The 12,767-nt window shown below is 28.6% G+C and overlaps 2 protein-coding genes across 2 annotated transcripts in view; both read left to right on the forward strand.

Moving 5' to 3' along the window:
• The window catches only part of LOC112523495 (secoisolariciresinol dehydrogenase-like), a 4,742-nt gene extending 2,330 nt beyond the window's left edge, over positions 1-2,412 (forward strand). Inside the window, exon 2 of the mRNA XM_025133117.1 lies at positions 1,625-2,412. Within this exon, the coding sequence (XP_024988885.1) occupies positions 1,625-2,396 (772 nt within the window). The 3' untranslated portion in view covers positions 2,397-2,412. The remainder of the gene's footprint in view (positions 1-1,624) is intronic.
• Positions 2,413-12,109: 9,697 nt separating this feature from the next.
• LOC112523601 (secoisolariciresinol dehydrogenase-like) overlaps positions 12,110-12,767 on the forward strand; it is a 2,674-nt gene continuing 2,016 nt past the window's right edge. The window contains exon 1 of the mRNA XM_025133268.1: positions 12,110-12,207. Coding sequence (XP_024989036.1) covers positions 12,164-12,207 — 44 coding nt within the window. The 5' untranslated portion in view covers positions 12,110-12,163. The remainder of the gene's footprint in view (positions 12,208-12,767) is intronic.

The following is a 12,767-nucleotide window of genomic DNA, read 5'->3' on the forward strand; positions in this document are numbered from 1 at the left end:
CTATATATATATATATATATATATATATATATATATATATATATATATGAGGTTTACTTTACAAACAATTTTATTTGTATAAATCGTACAAATCTCATTCAACTAATCATAATTTTTTATTTTGTTCATTTTTTTTGTAATTATAAGAGATTGATTAATTATTTTTATTATGTAGAATGTTAATTATGGATAATATCATTTTCATTATTTTAATTTTAGAGAAATACATGAAACAGTTTTTCATTAAAATTTCATTAAGTATTATATGAAACAATTTCATAACCATATATGAAACAACTTCATCAAAAAAAGTATTATATGAAACAATTTTACAAAATCAAACAATTTCATGAAATAATTTCATAAGATTAAACAATGAAATCGACGGATGAGAGTGGTTAGCACGGTTTGTACAAATTGAGTGGTTTGCATTTGATCGCTCCCCTCTCTCTCTCTCTCTCTCTCTATATATATATATATATATATATATATATATATGAAAGTTATTTTGAAAAGTGCTAAATATTTGAGAAGTAAAAGGATCACGATTAAGATCGGATTTGACTGATTATAATTGCAGTTTTGACTTGTCAAAAATAGCGGTTAGACCGAAAATAGAGAAGGTGGTTTCATAACTTTTATAAATAGGCGGCAAACGGAGTTTATATATGAATGTATGTGATTCATATATGAACCATATGTTCATATGTGAACTTGTGTAATTCACATATAAACTATTTTAACTGACTCAAGTATTAATACGTGTGATTCACATATGAACTACTTGTAAAAGTTAAGAAACAACCTCTCTATATACTGCATACCAATGTGAGTAATTATTCGGTGCTTCACGGTCAAACCCGCAATGGTTGACTAGATGAAGGGCTAAAATCACATATTTATTTCTCAAATATTTATCATTTCTCACAATGGACTTTTCTCTATATGCATATGAGTAGGTTCAAATGAGAACGATAACTTTTTAAGAAAACAAGAAAAATGCCGTTAATGTATAAAATCATATATGATTCACGTACAAAATCATACAGGTTCCAAAGTCGTCCGCTTCCATCTTTTTGTTGTTAATGTAAAATCACATGTGATTTTGTACATTAATAACATCTTTGTGTTTTCTTAGATAGTTGACGTTCTCATTTAAACATTTCTCTCTCTCTCTCTCTCTCTCTATATATATATATATATACACACACACACACATATATATATATATATATATATATATATAATTGGGTTCACGTGAGACAAAATTGTTTTCGTGAGATACGTGAGACACGATTTTTACACTTGAAACTTCACAAAAAATATTGTGAAGGTAAAAAAAAAGTTGAACCTTCATACACACATATATATATATATACACACACACACACACACATATATATATATATATATATATATATATATATATAGTCTTATATAAGACACTTTTGCCGACATGTCTTGATATTTAATCATTAAATAAAAATCACACTCCTTTTTTTAATACAAAGAAGAATAAGAACATTGTTAACAACAATTAAATTTACATGATTAAACAGGATTATTGAAACATGTCTTCCACTCATGTGCTTACTTAATACATGAAACAAAATATATGTTTCAGACTTGAAAATAAGGTTGCTATTGTTACCGGTGGAGCTCATGGCATTGGAGAATGTATTGTGAGGTCTTTCGTAAAGCATGGAGCGAAAGTGGTTATTATTGATGTCAAAGATGACTTGGGAGAATTGATTTGCCAAGAATTGGGTACTGAGTTAGTGTCTTTCGTTCACTGCGACGTAACCCTTGAATCAGATGTAGAGAATGCCATCAACACCACCATCGCTAGGCATGGACAACTCGACATCATGGTTAACAATGCAGGGATTATTGATGAGCCAAAACTTAGCATTTTAGACAATAGCCTTATAGATTTTGAACGTGTTATTAGTGTCAATCTAACCGGAGTGTTCTTGGGAACCAAACATGCAGCACGAGTGATGATCCCAAAATGCAGCGGAAACATCATCACGACTGCAAGTGTAGCTTCCGTCACGGGTGGGTGTACAACTCATGCTTATACAAGTTCAAAGCATGGTGTGGTTGGACTAGCAAAGAATGTTGCCGTAGAACTAGGGAAGTATCAAATTCGTGTTAATTGCATATCACCCTATTTTATCCCAACTCCAATAGCACTTAAATTCTGTAACTTGGATGAAAACTCAAGTGTTTTCTCAAACCTTAAGGACAAGAAGCTTGGAGCACAAGATATTGCAAATGCAGCTCTTTTTCTAGCAAGTGATGAGTCTGGGTATATAAGTGGACATAACTTGGTTGTAGATGGTGGTTACTCTGTTATTAATCCCGCATTTGGTTTGTTCTCATGGACAGGATAGATTCCTAGATCATTACATCGTTCTTGTGTTCTATGTTTTGTGTGCTTGTGTTGTTTCCTTTATGTTGTTTTCTTGGTTGAAAAATGTATTCTCGTACCAAAACCTCATAATATGCAAAGAGAACATATGACAAAGTCTAAGAATTGTATGTAATTTACGTTGTTATCTTTTAAAGATTGTATTTGATTCCAAATCCATGAACCATTCTACCAAGTGTTACTCCTTTCAATCTCGCCTTCTGAATTAAAGCCAGCTATTTTAAATTCTTTTCATTCCTAGCCACCATTGCTTTCGAAAGAGTCTGTATTTAATTACTTTACCAGCTTCTCTAAGATATCAATCACTAAACTAAACAAAGTAGCAAAAATCAAGGCCCTTTCTATTCTCTTTCTAGTATGGTTCCTTCATTACAGTGTCACCATACTTTCATTTTGATTTAAATGCCCCTCTGAAGAAAAAAAAAACCCTTAAGAAGGCTAACGTGACATTCTTGCCTTGTACTAACGCTTTGGTGTTATGAGATCCAAAATCAGATCTAGAAAGAGAGATTAGTTTCAAGATGAATTGATCTTGTTTCTCTTTCAGAACGAAAAACTTACCACAAGTGGAAGAATCATTTTGAATGACCATGTGGCTTAATTACACGGGCTCGTAGCTGTTGTCAAGTTATCTGTGTATCATGTATCTCTCAATTTGTATGGGTTGTATGATGAATCTCAATTTGCATGATTTTATTTTGTGATACATATCACACATATGAATGAGGAATCTAATGAATCATGTTACAAACTAAAATTAGTTGACTTAGATTAAAACACAGGTAATTAGCTGCAACTACCTTTCAGTTTGTTGGTTACCAATGATTATTGGTAAACAACTCTATAGTTGAAAAATACTTGAGAATGTAATTGCTACAACATTAAGGTGGCGTTTGCTTTTTTAAGAGATGATGAAATCTGAAGTCTTATTTCATTTCTGATTAATAAGAGATGGTGCTAAACTCTGAATCAATGAGACTGTCTGTTTTTATAAAGCGATTACTGTCTGAATTTGTTTAAATTGCCTATTTACTGATTAGGAAATTATAATGTTGAATTTATAGATATATTTATACAATTTCACATATTTATTCATCATCGTTACGAAATTTATATTTGTGAGGATCGAATTGGTAACGACCAATTGAGAGAAATGATCGATTAAGGTTAATATATTGAGAAATGGTGTTGCTAAAGGTTACAAAAACAATAAGAGGCAAATAAGATGTTGGTTTACCTCTTATCAGATAAGAGGACAATAAGATATAAATGATTCTGAAAATTTGAAAAAACAAACAGTATAAATGATCTTACGTCTTAACAAATCAAACCTAAGAAACTAATAAAAACTTAAATAAAACAAAAAACAAACATGACCTGAGTAATGGTTTCAACAAAAGCAGCCAGCACATTGATGACAATTACTTTTGTCAAATATATGATAATACTTGATAATGACCATTGCTGTTTTTAGAAATATCTAAATATATAATAACAATTGATAATGACCATTGCTATTTTTAGAAATATTTAAATACAAATTTATTCATCTATTTAATATTGATTAAAACTTACAAGTTCTTCAATTATTATTCGGAGGTTGATATTCCCATACCCATCAAGGGGTTGTTTACCTAAATGTTTATCTAGTAAGCGTTTATTGTTATAATTCAACATTATAATTTATTTTATGGATAAGATCGTAGTACATCAAAGTTGAATGATATGCAACAATTTACTTGGTAAATACTTATTCGGGTAAAAATCGTTGTCCTCACTTATCGGGTAAGACTCTCTATCTTTATAATCACTCTTACCAGGTAAGATTTTTGGGTCTTGCCGTGTTCATCCGGTGAGAAAAATTACTCGATAAACACCTATCGGGTAAGCAATTAATAAACGGCACTTAAGTGTCTTCTCATCTCACATATCAAACTTCTTAATATTATTTTTAATTGTAAAATACAATTTATTCTATTAAAATTACTTAATTAATTTAATTTATGTCTCTTACTTTTTCATTTTTTTCATTTTACATCTTTATTAAATTAATACACATAATTATATGTATATTAACTAAGATACGTTAAAAAATACGTTTTTATTTTAACAAGTTAAACCGTTATAATCATCTCGTCAAATCCTTCGAAATGAACCCAACATTGAATATTTTTTGATATTATTATATTATTATATCATATATACTAGAAGAAATATATTTTAAAAATTACGTTTTATACGCTTAAAATTACTTAATTAATTTGTTTTACGTCCCTTATTTTTTCATTTTCCGTTTTACACTCTTATCACATCAACATACATAATCGTATATTAACTAAAATACGTTTTTATTTTAACAAGTTATATTATAACGTCTTGTCAATTTTTTTCGAAATGAGCTCAATATTGAATATTTTTTGATATAAATATAGGTCCGCAATAATATAAATATAATAAAGGTATAAAACATAAAATGATAAAGTAAGGGAGGTAATAAATTAAATAAATACTTATAAGATTATAAAGTGTAAAAATTTAATATTCTTTTCATATAAAAACAACATTTCCATACCCCTCCTATGCCTGCATTTTCATACCCGTCCTACATGCAATCTTACGATTGTAATTTGTTATTTTTGTCGTCTGTTTTTTTTTTATTTTGTATTTGTACATAACATGCATATCCATTATTTTTTTCATCAAATTTTTAATAATAGGTAGAAACTTGTTTCACTCTATTACAACTTCACACAAGTGATGACTATTTCACATTCACGATCTTTCAATTGTGGAAAACGTAATTTTTAATAATATAAATACTTTAATTGATTTGAAATAAAACAAATTTATTGATTTGACATAAAGTAAAAGTAATTATATATATATATATATATATATGGGGAAAGGTTCAAACGAGAATACCTTCATTTTACGAGAACGTAAGAACACCATTTTACTATAGACAATCACATGTGATACTATTATCTCATCACATATGATACACATGTGATACTAAATCAGATATGCTGACGATTTTTGATGCGATCTTGGTTGCGGGCCAAGTCACCCTTACACCACTAAAGCCCCCTCACAAGTATTATCACATGTGATAAGGGTGTTGTTGATATGATACTATAATTCATCAAGACCATCACATGTGATGTTAAATCATAGACACAGAAAACCTTTGGCACGATCTAAGTCGTAGAACACGTCGTCCGCACATCATAAGGTCTCCTCACGTGTATTATCACATGTGATAAGGGTGTTCTCGCGTTCTCATAAAATAGAGGTGTTCTCGTTTGAACCTCCACCATGTATGTGTGTGTGTGTGTGTAGGGAAGGGTTCAATCGAGAACCCCTGTGATTTGCGAAAACGCGAGAACAACCTATTAACCTCATATTGTGATAATAATAAAAATTAAAAGATTTTTTAAATTAAAAATGAAATTGAAACAATTCAAAAAAAATTGAGAGGCAAAAAGGTAATATTGAAATTCAAAGTGATAAAATTTTAAAAACACGATCACACTAAATCCAATAATCTGGATAACATAATGGGCTATTATGGTTATCGCTTATTTCAACACGATTTGATATGATTTGGATGTGATAATCATGTGATTATCACACAATTATCACAAGGATTCCACTCGGTTAGGGTTAACCTAGGAAATCGACTACCGATTTGGTGTGATATGGGTATGATAATCATGTGATATCACTATCATAACAGCGCACTCGATTTGATCATGGTTTCGATCGATTAGGGTTAGACAATCACACATTTATCACAACCTCATGGTTTCGATAGGTAACTAATCCCAATTAATAAATCAAAATCTTAATAATGAGAATATGGTTTATCATTCTAAATAATATTGATAAAACGACAAATGTTATACAACACTACAAAGAAATCGGGTTTATAGCACGTTAACAAAGTTTAATAAGTGTCCTAATACACCACTATATATAGTGTTAAGTTTATAGGACCCAAAAATAAAACGTCTTATCTAAAAGTGTTATAATAAATAAAAACTCATTACATGGGTTGAGTTTTACATGTTCTCATTGGAGTCATTATCATTTAGCAGCCACATGAATGGGAATTTGATCACATGTAGATGAAAATATTAGACATGAAAATGAAATAAGTGGTGTATGACAGTTGACATTTATAAACTTATACCATGACTTTTCATAATTTCATTCAAAGAATAATTTTTAAACCATGACTTTTCATTCAGAAGAATAATCACTACAACAAAATCGGGTTTATAGGACGCTCCTAATTCCTAAGCATCTTAATAGACCTTTTTATAAGACCAAAAAATAAAGTGTATTATCTAAAGGCATTGTAATAAGTTTATATGACGTTTTTTTGACGTCTTAATAAGTTTTTTAAGACACTTTGAATATATAACGTCTCATTAGTAACTTTATAGGACATTATTTAAAAAATTGTTTTATAAATACAAGTGTCCTACAAAAAAATTGAGGTTATATGACACTCTCTCATATAAGTGTCTTATAAAGTTGCTAATGTGACGCTTTATATTAAAAATATCCTAAAAAAAACTTGTTAAGACGTCCAAAAACGTCATATAAACTTATTACAACGCCTTTAAATAAGAAGTTTTATACTTTGGTCATATAAAACGGTCTATTGAGACGTTTAGAGATTGAGGACATCCTATAAACTCAATTTTGTTGTAGTGAATGGTTTTAAATAAAACCGAATTGTGGATGTTTTAAGTGGTTGAAGTATCGTATACGAATCTTCAAAATGAAAACCTGATTTAAATAAGACCGAGTTAGAACTTAAACGAGGGGTCGTTTACCCAATTGCTTACCTGGTAAGTGCTTACCGATATGAGTTAACACTATGATCTATTTTCATACGCAAGATTTTAATACATCAAAACATATCAAATTCAATAATTTACTGGATAAACGCTTACCTGAGTAAGAATCCCCATCCTCACTTACCAGATAAGACTCTTCATCATTCTTATTGCTCTTAACAGGTAAGATTCTTGGCCCTTTTCATGTTCATCCGATAAAAAAAATTATTCGGTAAGCATTTAACAAATAAGTGTTTAATAAATGACCCATGAGTAATAATCGATATTTTTTAAGAAAAATCAAACTATGAGTAGATATTATATAAATAAATGATCGCGACATAAGATCTGATTGAATTTTCATGAATTTCTGGGTCCAAAATGCTCAACGAATTTATCGGTCCAAGTTCTGAATGAAACTCCGAGCAATGAATAAATTTGGCATATATGATTGTCTTAAATGTGTGGATGTCGTTTGTAGTTTGTATTCTTTGATACGATAGCTTGCATTTCATTGGTCAATTTCGACCATTTCAACATTAAATATCTATGCTATATTATAAAATATTTGACAAAAATTCTTAAAAACTACTTTTTATGCATAAAGTACTGTTTATTAATGCATGTTACTTAAAACTCAAGATTACAAGTAGATTGTGCATAAGTACAACTTATGAAAGCTTCATATCTTAATTCATGTAACTAACTGACAGATAAACATAATCAAATATAGAATAAACATCTCATTTTAAATAAAAAAAAATTTAAAATATAATTAAAATAATCATTGAATTCTAACATAATACTTAATTATTATCTTTATAAAATGTTATATAATTAAACCAAAAATAAATTATTTCATTATTAAACTTAAATTAAATTATAATAAAAAAATAAATTAAAAAAATAAATTAAAGAAATTACATTAAAAAAATGAGAACTTTTAAATAGTTGATTTGATATTAACATTGATATATTTTTTTTTTCAAATTTTTATGATATTTTCAAATTTATATTTGATTCAAAAATAAAATCATTATTGTTTTCTTAAAAACACATAAAATCGTATTATAATATCGACAAAGACAAAGAATAAAATAAAACATTAAAATCGAGATATATCTCGCTGCATTGCGCGAGTACCATTCTAGTTAGTTATAAAAGTGTCTAATTGGTTTGAGTTTGCTCTCTAAAGGTCAAAAGTATCTCGAGGTCTCAGGTTCAAATCCAAGAAACAATAATAAAACATAAATCGTAAAGACGAAACTCATAATTTATAAATCACAAAGACGAAAATTACAATTTTTAACAGAAACTTAATTTACACTATTTTTTTTATGAATAAATATCCAAATTAAAAAAGCTTGTTATTTGTCAATAAATAATAATTTTTTAGAATTACGTTATGATGCCAATGCACATATATTTTTTAGAGTTAGTTACAATTTTCATACAAGTGGTTTGTTAATAATTTTGATTTATGTCAAGTGGTTTAAAAACTGTGATTTCTGTTCCTGTGGTTTAGAAAATTATGATTTACTGTCTCTATAGTTTACAATTTATTATTATTTTCGTTCCTACATTAATTTTTAACTTTAAGTATAATTAACCAAAACAGTAAAAAAAATTGCAAATCATGGGTCCAAAACAATAATAAAACATAAATCATAAGGACAAAACTCATAATTTCTAAATCACAGAGATGGAAATTACAATTTTTAACATAAACTTAATTTACACTATTTTTTTTATGAATAAATATCCAAATTAAAAAAGCTTGTTATTTGTCGCTTGCGAATAAAGAAGGGGAGGAAGAAGTAGGGGACGGGTATACATTGAAATCTAGTTTTAGATACTTTGTCACGTCTCATTTAAAACATTTAATAAAAATCGGTGTAATTGATGAATGTTTATCAGACCATTTATCTTATCTGATAAACATGATAAAGATTAAGAAATCTTATCTGGTAAAAGGAGTAACAAAGATGGAAAGTCTTATTTGTGAGAGTGACAACTCTTACATGGCTAGCATTTACCGAGTAAATTGTTGCTATAAATATCGTTTTAGTGGATTATACTCTTACTCGGTAAGGTAAATGAGAGTGTTGATTCTTACCGGGAAGCGTCCTACTTAAGCATTTGGATAAACGGCCCCTAAGGTTCCACTTGATGCAATTCTATTTTATGTTTATACAAGTAACGTAAATGATATTTAACCGATGGTTTACATATTAAAAATACACAAGTTTTTGTAATGGGCGATCTTAAGTTTCGTTCAGATTAATCCCATGGTGAGTCGTGGCTGCAGGCGAAGGTAAATCTGCTAGTTGTCGCAAGCGCATATACTACCACTCTTGATTTATTTTTACATAATGTAAAATTCATCTCCATGGTTTTGTAAAAGAATATGATGATTATTATTACACTTGCGGGTGGTGACGATGGGTGCATCTCATGCATACAGAAGTTCAAAGCACGATATGGGTGGGACTGCAAACATTGTTGTTGCGGAGTTAGGAAAATATCAAATTCGTGTCAATAACATATCCTTATACCAAACTTTGTTGGCATTTAAATTCTTCCAGCTCGATGAAAGCTCAACTGTTTAATCAAACCTTAAAGGGAAAAAGGCTCAGATACCGCTAGTCCAAAGACTTTTTGATGATTTTACTCTTAAGTTAATAGAGCCGTCGTTGCCACCGTTTAGTTGAGAGACCGTAATAATGCAAAAATAACTACCACAGAGACCAAATCTATAATTAATCGAGTTTAGAAACGTTAGTTATAATTTTCGACAAACTATTGGAACTGAATCCGTAGTTCACTCTATTTTATAATAATTAATAACGACTAATATTCATTTTATTTATATTTTAAGCACAAAAACATTTTCGTTTACTTTTTATTAGTGATTATAAGACATTCGTAATATTCTTTTAAATTTAAACAAGAAATTCGTATTAAAATTTGGAAACTTTATTTAAGTTCTTAATTTCTTTTACTATGTTATTTAAAATATTTATTTTATGACGATTTAGTCTATAAAACTAACGTTGTTAACAAAAATCCGTTAAAATCATGTAAAACGTGCATAATAAGTCATTTTTTAAAGCATTTTCATCTCCATTATCTTTTATCTTTTTTACATATTAAATTAAAATATAAATTTGTAATAAGAGGTGGACCCCAACGGTGCACAAACACGGGTCATCGCTTCATTTTTCTTCATCGTAGTGTAAAGAAATTTAGAGTCGTAGTGTAACGATCGAAGATCTGGAGCAAAAAAAAGAACAAAAAAGAAAAATATACGAGAGAAATCAGTAATCAATTAAAGATTTTAGTGAAAATCTGTTGAGATTCAAGGAATTCATAAGATGGTCGTTGAATGCAAGGTGCAGATTAAGCAAGAAGAATACAAAAGGTGTACGACACTTGATGTTTAAAGAAAGACCTTTTGAAATAAAACTCAATTATTGAAGTGTTTGGTACAAAACTTCAACATTCTGATCTAACAAGTTTTATTGATTCAACGAGTTGATATAATTTCTTATTCTTTAAGTAAATAGATCGAGATCACAATATCTTAAATTGCATATGTTAATATAGGAACATTATTTTATATATTTCAATAACAAAAACGAATTAAAATAGCCATTTTTACTGGTTGGTTTCACCTCTTAGTCATTTTCTTTACAATGTTTACCAAAATAGCCCTAGATCTGCAATTTTAATTTTTTTTACGGACGTGGGTTTTGCTAACCTATGACTATTTTAGTAAACTTGAAGAGAAAATGACTAACAGATGAAACCAACCATAAAAAATAATTATTTTAATAAATTTCCCTTCCAATAGTTATATCTTAAATATCCTGAGATGTATAAATCTATACAAATAAATCATGTGTATTTTATTTTATTAGATATTTGTTATAAAGGTTAACTAAACCAGATATGATTTCTTTTGTTTACTGAGTGCATTTCTAACAGATTGTTTAAAGATAGATAAAAATTGAGAGTTTGTTCTCTATTTAGTTTCAACATACATTTTGTATATTATTCTATAAAATATACAAAAAACTCAAAATTTAGAAAATTCTCTAAAATTTTATTCAAAGATAGAGAAATAAGTGTTTTTCGTTGCAACCAATAAGATTAAATGATTATTATTCATATAATTTGTGTTTAAAAACTATATTCAAATGATAAAGTTATAAAATATTTTAATAATATAATAAATGTCGAAGACTTTAAAATAGAAAATATGTTAGAGTCACATGCTCTTATTAGAATCCAGGTTCATGAACAAGAATTCGAGTTCTTGTAGGAATTCAATTTTTTTATTTTTTTTATTTTAAAAAGTTATAATTAATGTGTTAAAAGTTCTAAAAAGTTATAAAGAATTCTTTAAAATAGAAAATGTTAGAATTGAAATTAATTTGTTTAAAGATTTTAACTTTTTGAATTTTTTATTTTAAAAAATCATAAAGAATCTGTTCAAAATGTTTTAATATATTACGCAGTTTATTTTTGATGCCTATAAATAGAAAAAACTAACCGAAATAGTCAATATTTTCAACCAAATTCATTTTTTAGTGTAATTGTCATTTAACCAGAGTTTACGCAAATACCTTACGCATTTGTATAAACTCGATTTTCAGATAAATTTTGTATGTAACCTGCGTAAATATTCCTTTTTCCTTTTCTTTGATATGAAAATAGGTTATACATAAATTTAAAAAAAATGATTAAAAAAGAAATTTGATMAAAAAGATTTATTATTTGATTGAATTTGGGGTATAAATAGATGGTATGGTCCAACTGCAACCTCACCTTAAATGATTAAAGTTTGAGGTTGAAGGGATCAAATTTTAGTGGCAGCATCATGGCTTCTTCTACTTCTACTTCTACTTCTATTCCAAAACCAAGGTATCCTCCCAATCTTCTTTATTATTTTCATTAAATTAATAAAATATTCCTTAATTTTATTATATTATGATTATATTTTTTGGACATAATAATCGCAATATGTATTATATTATGATTTGTTTAATGATATATTAATAAAGGTACGTATTTATTCGATCCCAGTTCGCCATATGTGTATATTGTCTCCCGATTAACTTGAGAAAAGTAAGACTTTGGATTTGTCCAAGATCTTTGGAATACATTTATTGGTGCTTTGGTGGGTCTTCGGGATCCTATCGATGACCTATGTTGTGACGAAACGTATAACTTATACAAATCTTCCTAACAGACCGATAGACTTGAACCTTAGGAACCCTAGAAGAGCCGTCGACTCCAAGACTGAAATCTTGTGTTGAAACCCTGCAGTTAAAACGAAATTATGTCTCTAAGATAAATGTTAAAGTGGTGGTGAGTGATGGAAGGTAGGGCCAATGATGATGAGTTAAACCATCTCAATTGTTAAGGTCAAGTTGGAAATGATGAATGAGACAAGGGCAATAGTGGTCACTTATGGTCGTCAA

Source organism: Cynara cardunculus, assembly GCF_001531365.2.
Source record: "Cynara cardunculus var. scolymus isolate 2C chromosome LG 12, CcrdV1, whole genome shotgun sequence".
Taxonomy (NCBI): domain Eukaryota; kingdom Viridiplantae; phylum Streptophyta; class Magnoliopsida; order Asterales; family Asteraceae; genus Cynara; species Cynara cardunculus.